The sequence below is a fragment of the Gracilinanus agilis genome, chromosome 5, assembly GCF_016433145.1.
Source record: "Gracilinanus agilis isolate LMUSP501 chromosome 5, AgileGrace, whole genome shotgun sequence".
NCBI lineage: Eukaryota > Metazoa > Chordata > Mammalia > Didelphimorphia > Didelphidae > Gracilinanus > Gracilinanus agilis.
In genome coordinates this window covers 216,418,865-216,442,261 of record NC_058134.1, presented here as the reverse complement: position 1 = coordinate 216,442,261, position 23,397 = coordinate 216,418,865, and the positions used below count along the sequence as shown (strand labels likewise).

At 46.7% G+C, this 23,397-nt stretch overlaps 2 protein-coding genes across 2 annotated transcripts in view; both read right to left on the bottom strand.

The window, feature by feature from the left end:
- The window catches only part of TMEM184B (transmembrane protein 184B), a 58,331-nt gene extending 51,884 nt beyond the window's left edge, over positions 1–6,447 (bottom strand). Inside the window, exon 1 of the mRNA XM_044677978.1 lies at positions 6,372–6,447. The gene's annotated coding sequence lies outside the window, so the exon portion shown is untranslated. The remainder of the gene's footprint in view (positions 1–6,371) is intronic.
- A 12,527-nt stretch (positions 6,448–18,974) lies between these two features.
- The window catches only part of CSNK1E (casein kinase 1 epsilon), a 59,019-nt gene continuing 54,596 nt past the window's right edge, over positions 18,975–23,397 (bottom strand). The window contains exons 9-10 of the mRNA XM_044679392.1: positions 20,368–20,433; positions 18,975–19,811 (exon numbers count right to left, since the gene is read on the bottom strand). Of these exons, the coding sequence (XP_044535327.1) occupies positions 20,401–20,433 (33 nt within the window). The 3' untranslated portion in view covers positions 18,975–19,811; positions 20,368–20,400. The remainder of the gene's footprint in view (positions 19,812–20,367; positions 20,434–23,397) is intronic.

Sequence of the window (23,397 nt, the reverse complement as noted above, 5' to 3'; positions counted from 1 at the left end):
ATGTGTATAAGAGACAGTCTCTCTCTCTCTCTCTCTCTCTCTCTCTCTCTCTCTCTCTCTCAATGTAGCATTTCTCTGAGTAAAATTAATTCTCTTTTACTCCAATCTCTAAAAACAAATACAGTTAACCCTTCCACATGGCAACTTTCCCCATCACAGTTTTGATATGTCTCAGGTTGGCATAAGAAATTAAATGGGAATTTTGGGTGAAGTTTTATGGAAGCAGCAGACAACACAGAAAAAGTTTAGAAACTCAGAAATGCATACTTAACCCAAAATTTACAAGAAGGTACTGTAAACACCCCATAAAGAAAAAATAAAAAATTCAGACTTCTTTTCTGATATGAAGGGAGGGCCAAAAAATTTTACATGGATTTTCCAGGTGGTGGGAGTGCCACACCCTAACCCCCCATGATGTGGAGGGGATCCTTGTACTTCAGGGTATGTAGTTCAGCAATCTTTGGGAAGAAGAGGGAGAAAAGGAGGAAGAGTCTCAGATGAAAAACAAACAAGATGCCAACATTCTGAAAAGCCCAATGTCTACCCACCATGGGGGCTCAGAGCTCCTCAGTCATCTCTGGCTTATCAGAAGAGTGAGCTCAGAATAGCATGGGAAGGAAAAGGAAAACTTTTTATTGGATTCATGAAGGAATGAATAATGAATGAATGAATACAAATGCATTTCCTGGGTGCTTACTATGTGCCAAGCATCAAGTGTACAAAGAAAGGCAAACACCCTGGTCCTTGCTTTCCAAGCTCACAGTCCACAGGGGAGTAGTGGCCGGGGAAGCTCCGAGGAGCATGGGTCTGGGAAGTCACCAAGATGGCGTGGAACAAGGGGACAGCATGTGCACACACCTATCCAGATGAGTGCTGGAGTAGCAGCATCTGACATGTGTGTGTGACATGCCAAATGGCATAGCCCCTCCCAGGCATGGTCTCCGGGGTCTCTACCTTGGAGGATGGAGTAACAGATGGAGGGTCAGGGCAGAAAACTTCCCAGGTGGAAATGAAGACAAGAGCCATTCCTGATAGATAAGTACTCAAAGGACAGCACCGGCCATTTTCTTCTCTCTCTCTCTTTTTTAAAATAACTTTACCTTCTGCCTTAGAATCAATAGGCAGAAGTGGTGAGGGCTAGACAACAGGGATTAAGTGACTTTCCTAAGGTCACACAGCTAGGAGGTCTGAGGTCACATTTGAACTCAGGTCATCCTGACTCCAAGCCTGCCCCTCTATTCACTGTGCCACCTGGCACCAGCATGGGCAATTTTCAAAAGAATTACCCAGAAGTATGCTCCAAATGAATAATAAAAGAAATGCAAACCAAAATGCCAACAAGCCGCCATCTCACGCTCATCAGATTAATAAAGATAACAAAAATGGAAAATGACAGTGGCTGTAGGGGCTATGGGACGACAGACTGAATTGGTCCAAGGGAAAAGCATTTGGAAGTCAAGAAGCTGTATGCCCTGCTTTGACCCAGGTAAGCCACCAAAGGAGGTCAGAGACAAAAGGAAAGGTCTCCAAGTTTATAAAATAACTTACAGTATCACATTCTGTGATGGGTGTCCATTAACCAGGGAAGGGCTAAACAAACTGGAGTTGATGAACATACTGATTATCTCTTCTTTAATCTGTAAGCTCCAGGGCAAGGCCTTCACTTGGGCTTTGTACTCCCTGGACTTATCAAGTACCTGGAACAAAGCTGATGCTTAAGAAATCTTGGCTGACTGACGACCACAGAGAGATGTACCATTAGATAAGATAAAACATGGAGTATTTAGGGAAAGACCTTTCCAAACAGAAACAGAGCAAATCTGCAAAGCGAGAACAACTTACACAGAAAGCCCTCTCATGGGGGGTGGGGGGGGGGTGGGGAAATAAGCCTGCAAGACTTGAAGACTGTTTAGTTCAGGGCCCAAAGGGCATTTCTGAGGGATAGATGCCCAAGGGAGCCTGCCTGCCTCCCTCCTTCTACAGGCCCAAAATGACTTGGCCAAGGTATCATTGCCAAAGAGGGTTCTACCATGGTGGGGAAACAATGTGAACTGACATCAACGTAAGGGAAAAGCAACAATAAATGACTTTTTTTTAAATCCATGTTTGAGTGACCATCTAGGTGGCTCAGTGGATTGAGAACGTGGCACAGAGAAAGAAGGCCCTGGGTTCAAATCTAGCTCAGATACTTCCTAGCAAGTCACTTAACCCCCATTGCCTCCTAGCCTTTACTGCTCTTCTTTCTGCCTTGGGACCAAAACACAGTACTGATTCCAAGATGGAAGGCAAGGTTTTTAAAAATCCATGTTTGCCAAATGAACTACCTGGTGATTACATGGGGCAGGGGCAGGGGCAGGGGCAGGGGCAGGTGGATGTTAAATCCTACACAACTGGTCAAGAGACAAGTCCTTGACCTCCAGGAGATTTCAGCACTAAACACAATAAGAGTCCATGGAAGACTGGCTATTATTTCAGTTTCCAAACAATAAGAGGCCTCACCCTACCTTCCTGGCGACCATTTCTACCTCAGGGAATTCATGGGGATTGTTACAGGAAAAATGAAGCATTCACAACACTTGCAGGGCAAAGAGCCAGACTGACCCTCCTGATCACAAACATGAAAACATAATCCAAGGAGGAGAAGCCACCTGCATCTGCTCCTGACAGAGGTGGGAATCCTTGGGGGTACATCACTACACACAACGAGGCATTTTGAAAATGTCTTAATTGTCTTTGCTGAATTGTTTTTACTCTTTTTTTAAAATTGTTATAAGAAACAGGTCTCTAAGAGGTGAGAGAGATGCAGGGACAAGTTAAGATGATACAAAACCCCCCAAAAATCTTTAAAGAAACTTTTAAATGCTTACCTTCTGTCTAACAATTAATAATAAATATGGATTCCAAGACAGAAAAGTGGTAAGGGCTAGGCAACTGGGGCTAGGTGACTTGTTCAGGGTCACACAGCTAGGGAGTGGCTGAGGACACATTCGAACGAAGGACCTCCAGACTCCAGATCTGGCTCTTTATCCACTGAAGTACCTAGTTGCCTCTAAAACTTAACATTTTAAAAAAAGGGATTCAAAACAAAGCATAAGAGAAGCCCATCCAGGTAAACGAGCACTGGGATGACTCAGTCTTTCCAGTCCATCAAATCCACAGAAAAAGCCTCCTTGAAAAAAAGAGAGCCTCCAGCCCAGCCAGGGCCCTCCCCAAAAGCTGCTAGACTGAAAGAGGCAAATGATCAGGAATAACTCCAATTTCCATTTCACTAAACAAGGCAAGTGGTATAAGTACTGTCAGCACACCCATTCAAACTCTGAGAAAACGGAACTTCTGTGAGCTGGACCCAGAGTGCTGCCTAGCCTGGCCTGTTAGGCCTTCCCCAGGTGTTCTGGATCTAAGGCAGCTCTTAGACCCACCACCACTGTCCACCTCCCTGCCCCATCACACACCCCAGAAGGTGCAGAGCCACCAAGACACCTCCAGTAGCCTTGGCCAAGATGCCCCAAGATGCACACCTCTACACTATCCAGGTCCAGTGGAGAGGCTACTAGGTAGAGAGCCAGGAGCCCTGTTCTCTGATCTCGCCTCTGTTCCTAGCTAGCTGTGCCTTCCCCGCCCCCCCATCGCCTTTCTACTCGTGACCCCCCTACCACTCCAGGCTTCGGTTTCTTCATCTGTAAAATGAAGGGGGCAGGATAGATGACTTCTGGGTGCCAAAAATGTCCAATTCAAAGAAAAAGGAGAAGGACAGAAAGAAGACAAGCTAGGCAGCCTGAAGGGAAGCTATAAACATCAGGTACCTGAGACCTTTCCTCTGAGACCAAGCCACCCACTCACAGGTGCAGCAGCCAGAGCTTATTTGTCTGGCTACCTAGATCACAGGCCCCTGGGGACACCCAGACTATGTCTTCCCTGCATAAAGTAAAGGGCTGGGGCCCCTCAATCAATAATGGATTGTCCCAACTGGCTGGGGAGGAACCAGACATGCTACCCTCACTCTGCGGTCCCAAACCCCACAGAAGAAGATGAAGCATCCATTCCTTCCTTCCGCTGGTGAAGCATTTATAATGAAGGTAGAAATCCACAGCCAAAGGGAGCTCCTCCCATCCACACCCATCCTTCCTCCGAGCCTCAGAACTCTAGCCTCCACCAGAGGCTCTCCACAAGCAGCCCAGGTAGGAGAGCAGCTCAAAATGCATTCTTGAGAGCTGAGCAGAGAGGAGCCTGGAGAGATAGTCTGACCAACCACTCCCAAACTCATTAACATAACATATCCCACCCCAAAATAAAATGAAAGTGTGACTATTAATATCACCTTTCATACCAAGGAGATGAAGTCAAAGAGCATGGGGATGGGGCAGCTCCTTGGCTCAGTGGAGAGTCAGGCCTAAAAACAGGATGTCCTGAGTTCGAACTTGGCCTCAGACACTTTCTAGCTGTGTGCCCCATGGCAATTCACTTAACTCCCATTGCTTAGCCTTTCCAGCTCTTCTCCCTTGGAACCAATACTTGTATCCATACTAAGACAGAAGTTAAGGGTTGTTTTGTTTTGTTTTGTTTTTTAATTATAAAAGGTCATGGGGAAAGCAGTTCAGCCTGTACTGGTTCATAATTTTTAAAAAAGAAAATCTATTTTTTAACCTCCATGGACAAGCCCAGTTTTAAAGATATGTATATAATGGAGGAAACCAACATGAAGAAGTAATTTGCCCATGATCTCACACAGAGCAAGGACCAGAGCTGGAATTACATAAACGTGAGCCATTATGGTTCTCTGCCTCCCCACCCACCACACTAAGGAGGCCTATAGTCATACAAGTGTGGAGCATGATGATAAGCAAAAGAATGACTTTTTCCTCTTGGGATGTCCCCAAGAGCTAGTCTAGATCTAAAGGGTCTCCCTATCCCTTACCACCATGCTTAGACAGCCCCAAGAGAGCCCTGGGGGGAGGGGGCAAGGGCCCCTTTTGCAGATGATACAGTGCCAGAAGAAAGTCTCTCCCACAGGCCCCATTGGGCTTATGTATATACAGCAGGCACTTAACAGAGGATTCTTGAACCAAATTATGTGCTCCACAGCTATTTCTGAGGTCTCAGCAAAAAAATAATGGGCTTGAATGGAAAGAGATCTGGGTTGAAATCTCCACTCTAACCCTCACCAGAATGTAAACATTTAATGTCTCTGTAAGCCTCAGTTTCCTCATCTGTCAAGTCACATACTATTATACTTCTATTTTTGCAGGGGAACTGTGGCTTCTGAATGAGAGAATATATGTACCCAAGACTGAACGCCCTGACTGTGTGCCTATACGCTAAAGGAGTAGAAACAACCCTGCGCATAGGGTTAGGAGGTCCACTGAGGACAGCATGGTACTGGGAGAAAGAATTCCAGCTCTGGAGTTGGAAGAGCTGAGTTCAAATCCCACTTTGGATCCCTGGGTGACCTTCCCTCCAAGTCACCTTCTTAACCTCTTCTGGAGTGACTGGGTGAGCTAGTTGGCCTCTGAGGCACCTTCCAGGTCTATATCTAGGTTCTAGAAGTTGCTTCCCTGTCTAAGACCTCAGTTTCTCTCTTTGTAACATGAGGGGATTGGGCTAGAGGGTCTCTGAGGCCCCTTCCAGTTTAACCTCCAGTCCTCTTATGGACCAACCTGAACCTCCCAGTGGGATCAAGTCTCTCTAGACCTCAGTTTCCCAGTCTGCAAAATTGGGGTAGTTAATCTGGGCAAATGATCGCCCAGACTTCTTCCATCCCTAAACCTTGGAAGCACCCTCCTTCTGCCCCCACTCCCCATCACTTAGCCCCAACAACACCTCCACGGGGAGGCCCAATGGCACGAGGGGATGGGCCATCACGCCACGCCACGTCGCACCCTTGGGGTGTGGAAGGGGAGAGGGTCAGTGCGGGCCAGCACCAGAAAAGTCCGGGGCTCCCAGGCACAGAATACGGAGAGGAGGAAGGGGAAATTAGAACGGAGCAAGGGGGAAGATAGGGAGGGGGGTTAGGACGAAATGAGAGACCGATTAGGACAGAGCTGGTTGGGCGAGGGCAGGGGAATTAGATGGAGTGAGAGGCAGGGAGGGCGGAGGGATTAGAACAGAGCCAGCTAGAGCAGGACAGGACAGGGGGATTAGAACCGGGCGAACAGGAGGGCGGGGGGATTAGGATGGAGTGAGAGGCAGAGGGGGCGGGGGGATTAGACGGAGTGGGAAGCAGGCAGGGCGGGGGCACATCCCCTCCTCCTTCTCCCGGCCCCGCCCCCTTCGCCCCCTAGCCCCGCGGCTCCGAGGTTCCCCCTTCCCGCCCGCAAAGACCCGTCCCCCCTCCCTCTCTCCGCCAACTCCACCGGGAGAGGGTCGGCAGTTACCTCAGGAGCCCATGGCGGGCCAGAGAGGCGGTGGCGGCTGAAGCCCGAGTCTCGCTGGTGCCGGAGCAGCCACCGGGCCGAGATGACTGGGGTAGCGCCGGGAGTCACTGAGAAGGCGCGCAGGCGCACAGGGCCGCCGCCACTGCCGCTGGAGGTGGGAGGGAGGACCGAGAGAAGGGAGGAGCTACAGAGGGGCGGGGAAGCAGAGTTGAGCTCACCGACGGCGTCTTAAAGGGGCCGTGCACCCCACCTGGCTTCTCATCTTGCCGTTCTTTTTTTCTTCCTCTCTCTTCTTCCCTTCTTTGTTCTTCTCTTTTCCTCCTTTTCTTTCCTCTCCGTTTTTCTCTACCCATTCTTTCTCTTCTTTTCTTCCAATTCCTTCTCCTCCTTCACCTCTTCTTTTTTTTTTTTCCAAACCCTTACCTTCCATCTTGGAGTCAATACTATGTTGGCTCCAAGGCAGAAGAGTGATAAGGGTAGGCCATGGGGGTCAAGTGACTTGCCCAGGGTCACACAGCTGGGAAGTGTCTGAGGCCGGATTTGAACCTAGGATCTCCCGTCTCTAGGCCTGGCTCTCAATCCACTGAGCTACCCAGCTGCCTCTACCTCTTCTTCTCCTTTTCCTCCTCCTTCTTCTTCCCTCTTCTCTCTCTTCTTTCTCTTCCTGACTTACTCCTAGAGTTCTTCCCAGGCCTGCTGCATGCCCTCCCCAATCCACAGGCCCTGAAACCCATCCAGGACTTTGTCATTATCACTGACAACAGGGTTTTATTCACTTTGTCTCACTGGAGCCTACTGAGTGCTCAGGATATTTTTATCCCTATTTTACAGATGAAGAAACGGAGGCCACAGAGCTGGCAAATGTTGGAAATAGTATTTGAGGGTCTCTCCTGACTGAGTTCACCAAGATAATCCTTCCTCTGACTCCTATTAGCTGTATGACCCTGGGTCAGACACTTAACCTGTTTGCCTCAGTTTCTTCATGTGTAAAATGGAGATCATAATAGTGCCTACCTCCCAGGGTCGTGGTGAAGTTCAAAAGAGCTGAAGATTATAAAGCACTTAGCACAGTGCTCGGCACATAGTAGGTGCTATATAAATATTAGCTATTCTTATTGCCGAGCCTCCTCTGACACTTACTGCCTGTGTGACTCTGGGCAAGTGTCTGGGCCTCGATTTTCCCACTAGCCAAATGGGAGGAAGAATAATACATATGAGGGATCATGAGAACAATTTATACCAGCGATGGGCAAACTACCCAAACTATGGCCTGTAGGCTGGATGTGGCCCCCTGAAATGTTCTATCCGGCCACGTGACATTATTCCTAATCTGAAGAATATAATGAGTAGGATACAGTACAATGAAACTTGGAAAGAGTTGCCTTAGAAACAGACTGACAGGTGAGCATTTCCTTCCCTTTGGCCCCTCTTTAAGAAGTTTGCCCATCACTGGTTTATACCATAACGCGGATGACAAGCCCACGTGAAAGCCTTAGGAACTGTGAGCAGTGCGGTGGTCAGCCTGGGACCTGGAGAAAGAAGTGATGGAGAGGAAGCTGGCCAGCTACCCACCTCACACACAGGAGGGGCTCAGGGAGCCGCCCAGGAGGGAGCCGATGTTGCTTGCCTCTGCATATCTGTTACAAGGCACCTCTCCCTCTTTTGGGGGGGGCGTCTTTCTTAACTTTCCTTTCTGCCTTTTTTATAGGGTAGAGAAAATGAAAGAGGGGGCAGAAATGACTGATACTTGAAAAGAAGAACATTAAATTGAAAAGCGAATAAATTGCTTGCGGAGGGCAGCTGGGGTGGTAAACTTTGGGAGCCCGGAAGATCTGTTAGTGTCCTGCCTCTGGCATATACTTGTGAGCCCTAAAGCCTGGGCCATCTCTCCAAAAGCCGGGCCGAGCCGGGCCAGCTTCAGGATGAGTTCTACAGCACCTTATGGAGGGGAGGGACAGAGCAAGCAGAGACCCCAGAACCTCCCCTCCGGTTCCTACTCCCCCATTCACTGATCTGCCCTCCCAGCTGAGGAGGGAATGGAGGAGGGGAGAGAGGAAATGATATATTTAAAAGGAAACTGGGTCAGAGAGCCTCTCCCTGTCCCCTAGGTCCCTCAAGACACAGATTAGGCCTGAAATGGCTCCCGCTCCCTTGGGTTATCCAGACTTGCGCCAGGCAGAAGCCGTTTTCTAACATTCCTGGGGAAGAGTGATTTTCCACTCATTGATAAAGGTCATTGATCTTCATGGCCCAACGTGCGTGTGGATAGAGTGCTGGACTTGGAGTCAAGAAGAACTAAGTTCAAATCCTGCCTCAGATACTTACCTGCTGTGTGACCCTGGACAAGTCACACTACTCTCTGGGCCTCAGTTTCCTCCCCTGTATAATTAGGGGTTGAATTCCAGCTCTAAAATCTTGTGATCCATGACCATCCAAGTCAGGCAGCGTGAGTCTAAAACAGTCATTTAGGGTTCTATTAATAGCAGCTGTGAATCCTAGAAGTTTTGTGACCTCTATGAGCGTTAGCTTTAGCACTAACCACTACCCTGCCACCCCTAAGAGAGGTATTGTCTCTGTCTAAATTGTAAAACACTGTGTACATGAGAGAAGTATTATGGGGATGAGTATTTGTGGACCTTTACAATTTTTTTTAAACTCTCACCTTCCATCTTAGAATCAATATTGTGTATTGGTTCTGAGGCAGAAGAGTGATAAAGGATAGACCATGGGGATTAAGTGACTTGCCCAGGGTACCACAGCTAGGAAGTATCTGAGTCCAGATTTGAACCCAGGACCTCCTGTCTCTCAATCCACTGAGCCACCCAGCTGCCCCCTAGACCTTCAGTATCAGAGGGGCAGAATTGCCATTTTCCTTCTGAGTCCCAGGAACTGGGAACAGTTGCTGGCTTCTCTCCCCTAGCCTGGAGAAATCTGCCTGTTTGGTTTCAGCTGCCCTTCATGACAGACAGGAGCCTTTAGACAGATGTATCATGAGGAAATGTCAAAGGAGATGGAGGGGCTAGTAAGAGTTGGAAGAATAAGAATTCAGATAGTCCTAAGCTCTAGCCCAGTGGTTCCCAAACTTTTTAGGCCTACTGCCTCCTTTCCAGAAAAAATATTACTTAGCGCCCCCTGGAAATTATGAAACTGTTTATTGAACTCAGAATAGAATGTAATACAAAAAAAAAAAAAGGGATCGCTGCAGCACCCACCAGGGGGCGGTGGCGCCCACTTTGGGAATCACTGCTCTAGAACTAGAAGGCACTCCGAGGTCATCTCCCCCGAGAGCCTCCTTTTTCAGAGGAGAAGACCACGGACTAGAGGGGTTATGGGAATGCCCAAGGACACAGAGCAGGAAAATAGCAGAGCCAAGTCTAGAACCCAGCAGGGGCCCTTTTCTGGCTGGTTTCCTAGAAAGAGACTTTTATTCTCCCCCCCACACACACACACACTCTGATGCCCAGAATGGGGCTCTGCACACAGGGAAGACTCCTGTGCTCACACTCCCAGCACCCTCGCCTCACATCTGCCATGACTTCTTCCATCCCTATCACAGCCCATTTGAGCACCTCCCCACTGGGCCAGAGGTTCTATGGAAGCCCTACTGTGGTCAGGCCATCAGAATTCACAGCAGGTCCCTCGGAGACCTGGCTCTGCATAGACTGGTTACAGAGATGGAAGCTTCCTCTGAGCTCTCTTAGCTCGTGAAGGCTATGCCAAGAGAAACTCGTGCCACTGAGCCAAGTCTCTTTGAAGCAGCCCCTTGGGAGAGGGCTGTTTGGACTCTCGAGGCTGCCACTCCTGAGCCCGGTTCCTAGGAATCCATTACGAGAGGCGATTGGGCCTTAGGAACTTGCTTCCTGGACTCTGAAAGGTCAACGAGTTTTGGAGAACCAGTTCCTACTTGAGCAGAGTGTTTGTTTCCCCCAAGGAACCCAAGCCAAAGCTAATCGTCCTAATTGTCGATAATAGCCCTAAATGAGGGATGCCAGGTGTTCGGAGATGAGGGATGCAGAGGAACAGGGAAGTTGTTCCTAGAGGCAGCCACAGGTGCCGGAGGAAGTCGCCGAGGCTCAGAAGGCCAGCCTCCTCAAACGAAGAAGCAGCTCTGTACGTCCTCATGGATCCAGGACCAGAAGCCTGGACTTAGAAATCACCTTGTTCGTCCTTCGAGATCTCCTATGAGGAAAATGAGGCTAAAAGAGGCACAAGGCTCGCTCCAAACCACACGGGCCTGTGGAACAAGGATCCAAAGCCAGGTCCTCTGGGGTCAGAATTTCAGAGAGTTGGAAGTAGCTGCCTGGTCTAGCCCATACCTGAACAAGCATTCCCTCAAGAAGCAGACTCTAGGGGGCAGCTGGGTAGCCCAGTGGATGGAGAGCCAGGCCTAGAGATGGGAGGTCCCAGGTTCAAATCCGGCCTCAGACACTTCCCAGCTGTGTGACCCTGGGCAAGTCACTTACCCCACATTGCCTAACCCTTACCGCTCTTCTGCCTTAGAACCAATACCCAGTACTGATTCTAAGATAGAAAGTAAGGGTTTAAAAAAAATAGGAGAGTGGGTTGCCATTTCCTTCAATTCATTTTACATACAAGGAAACCGAGTCAAGCAGGGTGAAGTGACTTGCCCAGGGCCATAGTTACTAGTTGTTTGAAGTTAGATTTGCACTCAGGTCTTCCTGACTCTAGGTGCAGCTTTCTATCCACTGAACCATCCAGTTGCCTCTCTCTAGGCATACAGCCAGTGTTTAATTAAATGCTTGTAGACTGATTGAATTCTTCCCATTTGTTTTTTTCTCTTGGTGCAATAAAGTCTTCCATCACATTCGTGCACCACAATTTGCTCGGCCATCCTCCAAGGGGGCTGTGCCTACTTCGCTAACATAAAAAGTATTGCTAGGAATAAGTAGGTGCAAATGGAACTTTCCTCTTTGTTTGGGATCTTCTTGGGGTATATGGCCAGCAGGGAGATCTCTGGGCCAAATGCCAGCTCCTTGAGGGCAAGGACTACGTTTTCGCTTTTCTCAGTATTCTTGGCACGTGACAGAGGGCCTGGCACATAGCTAGTGATTACCCCAAACTTGGGTCTATCTTTCATAGGCAGGTTTAGGTCTTTGCGTGTTGACAAACGGCCACCCAGGCCTTTAGTTGCATCCCTAAGAAATATACAGGGCATAGCCATCATGATCTCTGTGTCCTTGGGAAAACTGCCTCCCCTCTCTGGGCCTTTGATCTTCATCTGGAAATACCAGGAGGATAATCAGAGTCTGAAGGTGCTTCCCAGCTCCTCTAGGCTGAGGGTGCTTTGTTCAGTGCTGGGCACACGAAGAGAAAAGAGCACCCAGGAGTCCCTGCCCCCAAGGCACTAACTTTCATACAAACTAGAAACTCATAAGGACAAAGAAAAGGCCCAAAGAGATAGGAGAGATTCAAGGAAGGAGAGGTCCCCTGCCAGGTAGGAACTGGAGGAAATCAAGGAAGGCTTCAGGAAGGAGATAGTACCTAAATCAGCCTTCGGAAGGATCAAAGCAGGAATACGGAGGGAGCACACACATTAGGGAACGACTTAAAGAAAGACGGGAATGGGAGAGGATGGGAAGGAGTGGTATTGGTCAGTGAGGTAGATGGGAGATGAGCTCAGAAAAACAGGTTGGCATCAGACTGTGGTAAGCCTTGAATGCCATGAGAAATATGTTTTATTTAATAAATAGTAAAGAGTCATTAAATGACAGAATCACAGAGAGATATGAACTAAAAGAGGATATTAAAGTCATCATTTTATAGACGAGGAAACTGAAGCTAGTTGGTTAAGTGAGATCAATGAATGAAAGCTTGGTGTAATAGAGGAGACAAGAGTTCAAATCCCACCTCAGATATTAGCTATGGGGTCCTGGGTCAAACATTTAACCTCTATATGACTCAGTTTCTTCATCTGTGAAATGAGGGAGTTGGTTTTGATGGCCTCTAAGATCCTTTCCAGTTCTAAATCAATGACGCTATAAGTAGTTAAATGATCTAATCACAAAGTCACAAAGGTGGAAGAGGGAACATGAATCAAGGACCTTTGGGTCACGCCAACTCTTAGGGGTTTGAGTGAGTGCCAAGATCAGAACTGTATATTGGAAAGGCATGATCTGGTGGCATTTGCAGGACGATTTAGAAAGGGGAGAACCTGGAGCCACAGAAGTCTTTTGGAGGCTTCGGGAATTACCTGCCTTCAGGTGGCCCTCTTCTGGGTGCCCAGCCCAGTGGAAAGCTGGGGAGAGATGGAAAAAAATAGGCTTGGAGATCATCTCTGTGCCAGTGATCACTGAATCTGCCAGAAAGGAAGAGGCCATGAAGAGAGAAGTCTAGACAGAGACAAGGAGAACTGTGGATTATCTTGGAATCCCCAGCACAGAGCACTGTGCCTGGCACATAGAAGGCCTTTAATAAATGAATGAATGGTATCACCTTGGGCATTGGGGATGGTACTGATCTCTTTTAGGAGGAAGATGGGCCTGTGAAAAAACAGCCATAAAGCCAGGGATTCTGGGTCTCAGAGCTCAGTATAGACGCCCTGAGCTCACAGACATGATCCAAAATGCACCAGCTCAGCTTTCCCTCCTTCCAGAGCAGTGGGCCTGAGCAGGCAGATGAACAAGGTTAGTCTTTGTGTCCAAAGGGATGGTTTGTTCCTGGTTCTTAATTCATTTATTTTATTAAAGTTTCACTGACTCATTTCCTTTTTAGACACCACAGTCATCTCCCAAATAATCCTCCCCTAACATAAAGCCCTTTGCAAAACACTTTATCTAACTTCACTTATTTGATCCTTACAACAACCTTGGGAGATAAATGCTATTCTTTTCTGCCCTTTACAGATGAGGAAACCAAGACTGAAAGATTAAGTGACTGGAGTAGTCATACATCCTGTAAGTGGATGGTCATTATATCTCTACTCTGGTAAGAGAAGGCAGAAGAGGAAGGGAGGGAGGGAGGAAAAAAGGAAGGGAGGGAGGAAAAAAGGAAGGAAGGAAGGGAGGGAGGGAGGGAGGGAAAGAGGAAAGAAGGAAGGAAGGAAGGGAGGGAGAGAGGGAGGGAGGAAAGGAAAATTGGAGAGATAAACCAGGGACTGATTCTTCAATATTGGATTCTCCAGAAGTTACCTCTGAATGGCAGGCTCCCCGATGCATTTAAAAGGATGATAAGGGGAAGCTAGGTGGCTCAGTGGATAGAGAGCCAGATCTAGTTACAGGAGGTCATAGGTTCAAATTTTGCTTCAGGTACTTCCTACCTATGTGACCCTAGGCCTGGGACCCCCATTTGCCTAGTCCTTACCACTCTCCTGCCTTGGAACTGATATATTGTATTAATTCTAAGATAGATGGTAAGGATTAAAAAAAAAAAAAAGGATGACAAAATATGCCAAATAGGTGACTTTCCAGGAACATCCCAGCCCCCTGTTCCCTTCTACTCTGTTACCCAGATGACCTCATGCCCAGCCTGGACCTCAGCCTCTGAGAGCATGAGTCACAGGAGTGCAGAGCTGGAAGGAAGCTCAGAGGTCATCGTGTCTGACTGGGACCTGAGTAGAATTCCCTTCTTCAGCATGAATCAGGGCAGGCAGGGGAAGAAGTCAGGTGAGTTATGGTGATGCCAAGTCCCTGAGATCAAATCAGGCAGGGATGGGCTGTGTGGTCTTAAGCAAGTCACTTTCCTCACTTCAGATTGGGATCAGTAGAGTTTCTCGCTGGTGAATTCCAAGCCTGTTAGAAGCATCAACCCTGTTTGCAGAGGGAAAAACTGAGCCCTAAGGGACTTGAGTATATAGAGTTAGAATCACAAGCCTTAGAGCCTGAAGGGCCCTTGGAGATCTTCTAGTGACTCAGGAGTCCTTAACTTTGGCCATCAGGTTGGCCAAGCCAAAGATGAAATTCTGCTCAAAATCAGCTGTGCTGCCTATAGTCCTTCCTTAGGAGGAGCTCAATTTCAGTGAGTAAAAATAGATGCCATTCTTTTCTCCATCCAAGTTCCCAAACTTCTTGAAGTCTCTCCACGACCCATGGACCCTGGCTTAAGAACCCCTCATTTAGTCCAATTCCTCTACTTTACAGGAATAGTTTGGCAGAAAGAAGAACTGGTTCCCCTACCTCTTGGAATTGATAGGGTAGAACTTTAAAGTAAACATACCCGATAAGTAGGCATCTAGCCTGTGCCCCAAATCTTTCAGTGATGAGCAAATTCCCTCCCTCCCTTCCAAAGCAGTCCATTCCACTAGGGGACAATCCTGAATTGGCCTTTTTGCAATCAGTCAACCAATCACCAAGTGTTTCAACACGTGCTATGTGCCAGACACTGAGGATACAAATACAACCCGTTCTCAAGAAGCAATCCCTGTTCTAATGGGCAATCAACACGTGCACATAAAGAATAAATAGAGGGGGCCATGAGGTGGCTCAGTGGATAGAGAGCCAGGTTTAGAGATGGGGGTTCTAGGAACCCTGGAAAAGTCACTTAACTCCCATTTCCTAGTCCATATCTCTCTTTTGCTTTTTTGCCTTGGAACCAAGTATTGATTCTAAGACAGAAGGTTAATTAAAAAAAAAAAAAGCGAAAAGAAGAAATAGAAATGAATACAACGTGGTTGCTATAAGGTACTTTGGAGGGAGGGCACCAGCTGTTGAGGGGATCAGCAAAGATTCTTACAGATTGTGGTACTTGAGTTGGGTCTTAAAGAAAAAGGCAGATTCTGTAAGAGAGGCAAAAGGATGGAGTGCATTTCAGGCATGAAGATCAGAGAAGGAATGATGTGTGTGAGGAACAGAGACTCCATCAAAGAATGGAGGAGGGAGAATAATGTCCTACGAGGCTGGAAAAATGGGCTGGAGCCAAGTCATGAAGGTATTTAAAGCTAAACAAAGGGGTGTATTTTTTTTTATTCTGGAGGTGAATAACAACTTGTTAGTTGAGTAACTTTAGCAACTATATATATAGGATGAGTTAGAGCAGGTGGAGGCTTGAGGTTGGGGGACTGAGTAGGCGGTTGTTGTGGTAATGCAGGCAAGAGTTGATGAGGACCTGAACTAAGGTGGTGGCTGCCTAGGCTTCCTAGAGAGGTAGGGGGAAAACTGGGTGTGAGAGATATTAAAAAAAGTCATAATGGCCAAATGTTGACCTCTGATTGGATATGTGAGGTAAGGGAGAATGAGAAACAGAGGACAATGCTGAGGTTAATGACAAATCTGAGGGAATGAAAGGATGGTGGTGGTCCTTTGACAGAAATGGGAAAATTAGGAAGAAGGGAAAGTGTGGAGGGAAAGAGAATAAATTCAGTTTTAGATGAATGAGTTTAAGATGTCTACGAGGCATCTGGGTGGAAGCATTTAATAGATATGGGATGAGAAAGCCTGGAACTGGATATATAGATCTGGGAGTTATTTGCAAGGAGATCATAATGGAACCCATGAAGGGTGATGAGTTTATGAAGAGAGAAAGAGAACACGGAGAGAAAAGATTGACCAGTATAGAGTCTCAGGAAGGGAGCCATAGTTAGGGGATGTGTTAAGGATGGTGAACCAGCCATAGAGATTCAGATGGAGGAATAATTGGGAGAGGAGAGTCATGAAATCCTAAAAAGAAGAGAAAATCCAGAAGAGCATGGTCAAAGGCTACTGGATTTGACAAGTAAGAGAGGACTGGTAATTTTAGAGAGAATACTTTCATTTGACCAGATGGTAACTAATATCCAGTGATCCCAGTTTTGAAATCAAAGGCAAAGAACAAATCCAATTTCATGGGAAGTAGGTAGGCTTAAGGCCCCACCTTCTCCTGGATGCCATGCAGCTTCCTGCCTAAACTGTCCTGTCTAGAACTAAACATCATATTTAAGAATTTATCTGGCCAGCTTTAGCAGAGGATAAAGGAGCCTCCTGATTTTTCTAAGTTGTGCCTCTGATGGGGGCTTGTGAAGATGGGACTGACTCTTCCCTTGCTTACTTTTAAATTTCATCAATCAAAGCTTGAACACCCCTACTTTGGCACCAGGTGGGGGAGTTCGAAAGTCACTTAGAGAGCTCTTTTTTCTTTCAACTCAATCATTCAGAAACTTATGAATCCTTTGATAAGAGTTTATACCCTCATAGGACTAGAGGTGGAACCTAAAAACACTGCCCCCCCCAGCAGTGCTAATCAAATTTAAAGACAGCAATGGATCCCCGTAAAGTGGAGGAAGGGACAGGAAGGAATGTAAAAAGGGGACTATAAAAGGTGATGAACTTCTTGTGCAAGAGACCTTCATCCTGAATTTTCAGGTTGAAGGAGCTTGGACTGAGACTGCAGCTCTTGGACTGCTTCTGGTAAGACTGCTCCTGGATCTTCTCCCTTTGGATCTTCTCCTGGGGAGGGAAAAGCTGACCTTCCTTTCCTGGCTCCTGGAGAGATTAGTTCCGGAGAATCCTCCCCTTTTTGGAAGAGGCCTCCTGGGTTGACCCCTTGCTTAATTCAACACCAAGTCCTCCTACTGAGGGGGTTAATGAACCCTGCATGGGTTGAGCTGGGACCGGAGCAACATTTAGGGTGATAAGCTAGACTTCTTACTCTACCCTTTTTTACATTTCTCTACTTTCACTCTTTCCACCTTCTTGTAAATAAAACTAACTAAAAGTCATTTTGGCTTGAGCTATATTTTTAAATTGGTGACCACAGTATTACCTTTAAGTCCTCATATATTTAGTCCAACCATAAAAATTTAATTCCTTATAGGCTCAATGAGCCACTTTCAATGGAAACCAGAGGAATACAGAGGATGGAGAATACTATGGGGTGGCCTAGTTGGGGAACACCTTTTGAAGGAGGTAGGCAGTTGAGTGGGCCTTGAAAAGAAGGCCCTGTGGCATACATAGTAGAACTGAGTGTGACCCTGAATGAGTCCTCTCAGAGGGGGACTCATTCACACTCCTAATTCAGGGCTCCTGCCTTTTCCTCACAAGAACTGCAGGGGGCAGCTGGGTGGCTCAGTGGATTAAGAGTCAGGCCTGAAGACAGGAGGTTCTGGGTTCAAATATGGCCTCAGACACTTCCTAGCTGTGTGACCCTGGGCAAGTCACTTAGCCCCCATTGCCTAGCCCTTACCACTCTTCTGCCTTAGAACCAATACACAGTATTGATTCTAAGACAGACAGTAAAGATTTAAAAAAAGAAAAAAATTATAATAGCTGGTTTATAAGCCATCGATTCATGCAGAAGAAATAGAAATAATAATAACAATTAATAATAACATCAGTGCCACTTCCTTACAAAAACTGTTATGGAGAGGGCAAGGATGATCATTATTCTTTTACAGAAAAGGAAACTGAGAGTCAGGGAGTTTAAGGGACTTGCCTAAGGTCATTCAGCTAAGTAAATGGTGAATTCTAGATTCAAACTCAGATCTGCTGAATGAGTTTATTGTACTTTCCACAATGGAAAGATAATTCTATACAGATAATCCCAAAAAAGACAGTGTGGTTCAGGAGGATGGACCTGGAATCAGAGGGCCCCAGTTCAAATCACATCCTACCAATTTTCTCCTAGAGGTAATAGGGAAAGATTGAAGTTTTCTGAGAAGGGGAGAGGTAAACAGTTGTGTGTGGGAAATGGGCCTCAGTTTTCTCATCTGTAAAATAGGCAGATCCAACTGCCAAGTCTCAAAGGCTCCTTCCCAGCTGGCATTTCTTTGTGTTCTCGGCCCTCTGTCCTTTGGACCTGGACCCTCTTTCTAGCCTCATGAACAGCAAGGGAAAGGGAAGAAAAGTCGGGGAAGTGAGCCAAATCACTTGATTATTTTCTACTTTATTACTCCAAATTAACGACCACAATAAAGCTCCAAAAAGTCCAATATTTACACAGGAAAAAAGTACAAAATTCCCCCCAAAGTTCTTCAGTATTTTTTTTCCATTTTTTTAAATTACAAAGTAATAAAAAGATTTACTCTTTAGTTAAAAAAAAGAAAAAAAAGACAGAGAAAGAGGGGTAAATAAATTAGGAAAAACAGCCCAAAACAAAAGCAAAAACCAAACAAGAACAAAAAACTTGTGTTAAATAGAAAGCATTAAAAATAAAAATCAAATTCCCCACAGGCATCTCATTCTCTCATGGATCCCATAGGGGCTGTGGTGGCCCCAGCTCTGGGGTAACAGGGCAGCAGAAGGTCACAGAGGGAGGGTTGGTGCCCCCAGCAGATGACTGGAAACCCAAGAGCCAATTTCTTCCCATTTGTCCATGGTAGTAATCGTTCCCAAGGATTTCTTTTTTCCAACAAGGATGGTGGGAGTGGGGGTGCTCCCCTCCGCTGTAGGACTGGATCCGAGGAGGGCAGCCCAGGAGAGAGGCCTTCTGGGCATCAAAACTGGGAGAGCCAAACTGAAGAGTGAAGGGGTTGGGGGGAGAAGGGGCCTGCTGTCCCACAGCATCCTGCAGGGACCCTCCCAGGCCCTTAACGCTCATCCTGGAGAATACACAAACCCAATAGACACACACAGACAGGCACGCTCTCGGACATACCCACAGCCACACCATCCATCACTGCCCCCCACCCCCACCCCCCTACCCCAGCTTCTGGGAAATCCTCTTGAGGCTCCGGGGTCACAGCCGCCTTCCCTTCCCTGCCAGGCTCCAGGGGGTAGGGAGAGAAAGAGGTGGGCCCAGGCCTCCAACTCAGCCCAGGCCAACGCCTGCATCAGTGCTAAGAAGAGAATGGCGAGGGGATGCCACGGAAGCATCCAGTGACTTGAGCTCGGTGGCCCCACGAGTGACCCTTGAAAGCTGGAGTCTTCTGTGGCTTTGAGGCCTGTCGAACCAAGAAACCCAAGCCCCCATGGACAGAGTCAGGGCCTCGAGGGTGTCATGAGTTTACTTTCACAGAACAACATGAAATCCAGACAGCTTCTGTCCATCCACGCCTTCCTTTTCCTCTTCATCCAGAGGTTGGCTCCTTGGACACGGAGGAGGTTGGGATCAACATTGACACAGAGAACAGGAGTGTGTGGTGGGAAGGCAGAGGGGTTCTGACCCCTGGAGACTCCCGAGCCTGGGCTTGAAGGAGGAGGAGAGAGCCCCACCACCACCACCACTGTGCAGGGGGACGGGGCAGGCATAAGGAGGGGCTTGGCAAGGCTCCAGGAGGGGTGAGTGGTGGCGTTCCCAAAAGGGCCCCTCGGTGGGGTCTAGAGGGCAGAAGGCAGACTGGGGAAGAAGGCAGACACCAGGGCCGGAGATCGGTGCAGTGGGAGCTTCGTGTCTCTTCTCCATTGGCAAAAAGAAAAAAAAAGGAAGAAGAAGAAGAAAGAAAGGAAAGAAAGAAAAACCCCAGACAGCAACAAAAATCTGTTGTCTGCTTTGTGGGATTTTTTTTTCATTTTCTTTTTGTTCTTTTTTTTAAGTGTTTTTAAATTTTTTTAAAAGAAAAATAGAGTGAAGACACTAGAAGGGGGACAAAGAAAGAGAAAGAATTAGGACTGACCTCTGTCCTGTATCCCAGTAACTCCCTACTTCCCTTTGCACATGTCCTACTCTACTCTGAGAAACCATCTCCTTGAAGGTAGGGCACAGAACCCAAGAAAGGGTTCACATTAGGCTTCCAACACTTCCTAGCTGTGTGCCCCTAGGCAAGTCAATTTACCCTGGCCCTATGCAATCTTTAATTAATCTTTACTGAATCAGATTTATCAGCAGGTCCAGAAATCCTGCCCTTCTAAGTCAATGTCCCCAAGGGAAGGGAATAGGGTAGTCCATCTTTCCCTGAGCCTTCTCTTTATGTCCCTGGTGCCCAGCACAGAACAGGTGCTTAATAAATGTTGGATGACTCTCTAGAGTTCATCTGCCTCCCTTCTCTCCCCCATTCCATCTTCCAAAAGAAGTATGCCCAGATGGAGGCTGGGATACCCTATTGCTGCCCTTAGACAGGTCCTAAAGGTGGGGATATAGGCAGGAGGATAAAGTCCAGGGGATTTGGTCACCCAACAAGAAGGTGACTTACCTAAGCAAACACTGGTCCGGTGGCGTCTTCCCCTCACTTCCCGAGGTGATCAAATGGCACGCTTGTCTGGAGGAGAAGAAGGGGGGTCTAGGTTATAAAGGATTATGGACAGAGCTGGAATGCATCGTGGAGGCTGTCTAGTCCAAACACTTCAATTTACATATGAGGAAATGGAGGCACCAGAGAGGAGACAGAGTCTACTTGTAAAAAAGGAAACTGTAGCTCCCTTCAACACCCCCCCAAAGGTCACACATGTTAGAAGTCTCTGAAGCAGGATTTGAACCTAGGTCTCCCTACTCTGTCCACAATGATACACAGCTTCTCTAGCCTATAAGCTTGGGGAAGGCAGGGGCCAGGTTTCCTGTCTTGGAGCTTTCCTTCAGGACCTCATCAAGGCTTGGGGGCATAGTAAGTCCTGGCAGTCTCTGGCATTTCCTTGCTGGGTAATGATGGGAAATTTGATACCCCCTCTCTAAAGTCTCAGTTTCTTTATCTGAAAAATGAGGATAAAAGAAGCACCTATCTTGAAGGATTAATGTGAAGACTTGATGAGTCAGTGTATGGATGGCAACTGTTGGGATTTTAGTGCACACAGTGGGAGAATGAAAAGAATAAATCCATTTTAATTCAGGATCCTAAAGATAGCTGAGGGTGGGACAAAGGACAGAACCCAGTGGTCTGGACACCTGGCTCAGGGTTCTGTTCAGGTTGGCCAACAGCTACAAACTTCCTTAAAAATGGCCTTGAGGTGGGCAGCTAGTGGATCGAGAGCCAGGCTTGGGAATGGGAGGTCCTGGGATAAAATCTGGCCTCAGACACTCCCTAACTGGGTGACCCTGGGCAAGTCATGTAACCCCCATTGCCTAGCCCTTACTACTCTTCTGCCTTGGACCAATCTACAGTATTGATTCTCGGATGGAAGGTAAGGGATTGAAAAGAAATGGCCTTGGGCTGGAGGAAAAGTAGGTCAGAGCCTTCTTTTCTCACCCCACTTCACATCTGAGGTCAGGCAGGAACTCCACACCTGGAATGAATGAATCTACTCCCTCCTTTCTTTCTTCTCTCTCCCAAGTAACTAATGACTTCAGAAGCACCAAGTCCCACAGCCTTTTTTGGTCCCTCTTCATCCATCTGGGCCACTCTGCAGTACCTAACTGATGACGACTTTGTATTCCTTGACATTCTTGCTTCCCTAAGAGTTCATGCTGCCACCTTCTCTTGGTTCTCCTGCTACCTGCTTGCCATTCCTTTTCTTTTCTTTTTTTTAATTGTTTATTTTTATTTAGAATATTTTTATGATTTATAATCCCCCCCTCTCCCACTTTCTTCTTCCCCTTTCCAAAGCCAACAAGCAGTTCCACTGGGTATCACTGTTCAAAACATATTTCTGTTATTCATATTTGCAGTAGAGTGATCCTTGAACATCAAAACCATTCCTATCGCACAATGTGGTTGATCATTTTTTTCTTTTTTTTTCTTTTAAATTTTATTTTTTTAGAAAAATTTTCCATGGTTACATGATTCATGTTCTTACTTTCCCCTTCACCCCTCCCTTCACTCTCCCCCATAGCTGACTCGCATTTCCGCTGGTTTTAACTTGTCATCTTGTCATCTTGTTAACTTGTCATCCATCAAGACCTATTTCCATATTATTGATAGTTGCATTGGTGTGGTCGTTTCGAGTCCACATCCCCAAACATGTCTGCATCAAACCATGTGTTCAAGCGTTTGTTTTTTCTTCTGTGTTTCCACTCCTGTAGTTCTTCCTCTGAATGTGGGTAGCATTCTTTTACATAAATTCCTCAGAATTGTCCTGGGTCACTGCATTGCTGCTAGTACAGAAGTCTGTTACATTCGATTGCACCACAGTGTTATCTGTCTCTGTGTATAATTTTCTCCTGGTTCTGCTCCTTTCACTCTGCATCACTTCCTGGAGGTCATTCCAGTTCACATGGAATTCCTCCAGTTTATTATTCCTTTGAGCACAATAGTATTCCATCACCAGCATATACCACAATTTGTTCAGCCATTCCCCAATTGAAGGTCATCCCCTCATTTTCCAAATTTTTGCCACCACAAAGAGCACGGCTATATTTTTGTACAAGTCTTTTTCCTTATTATCTCTTTGGGGTACAAACCCAGCAATATGTCTGGGTCAAAGGGCAGATGGTCATTTAAAGCCCTTTGAACATAATCCCAAATTGCCTTCCAGAATGGTTGGACCCATTCACAACTCCACCAGCAGTGTATTATAGTCCCAATTTTTCCATATCTTCTCCAACATTTATCATTTTCCTTTGCTGTCATATTGGCCAATCTGCTAGGTGTGAGGTGGTACCTCAGAATAGTTTTAATTTGCATTTCTCTAATCAGGAGAGATTTAGAACACTTTTTCATGTGCTTATTGATAGTTTTGATTTCATCATGTGAAAACTGCCTATTTATGTCCCTTGACCATTTGTCAATTGGGGAATGGCTTGATTTTTTGTAAATTTGACTTAGTTCCTTATATATTTGGGAAAATAGACCTTTGTCAGAGAGTTTTGTTATAAAAATGTTCTCCAGTTTGTTGCTTTCCTTCTAATTTTGGTGGCATTGGTTTTGTTTGTATAAAACCTCTTTACTTTGATATAATCAAAGTCATTCATTTTATATTTTGCAACATTCTCTATCTCTTGCTTGGTCTTAAATTCCTTCCTTTCCCACAGATCTGACAGGTATACTAATCTATGTTGACCATTCCTTTTCTATCTCCTTTGGTGGATCAGCCCCCAGGTCCTGCTTCCTAAGCCCAGGTTACCTCCAGAGCCCTCTTCCATTCCCTTTCTCCACTCTCTTTTATGGTGAGCTCATCATCATGGGCTTAATTATCACCTTTACACAGACAACTCCAAGCCCCAGACTCTCTCCTGAACTTCAGTCCCAGATCACCACCTGCCTGTTGGACATTTCAAATCAGATGTCCCTTGGCAGCAAGGTGGTTCAGTGGATGGAGAGCCAGGCCTGCTGGCCTCAGACACTTCCTAGATG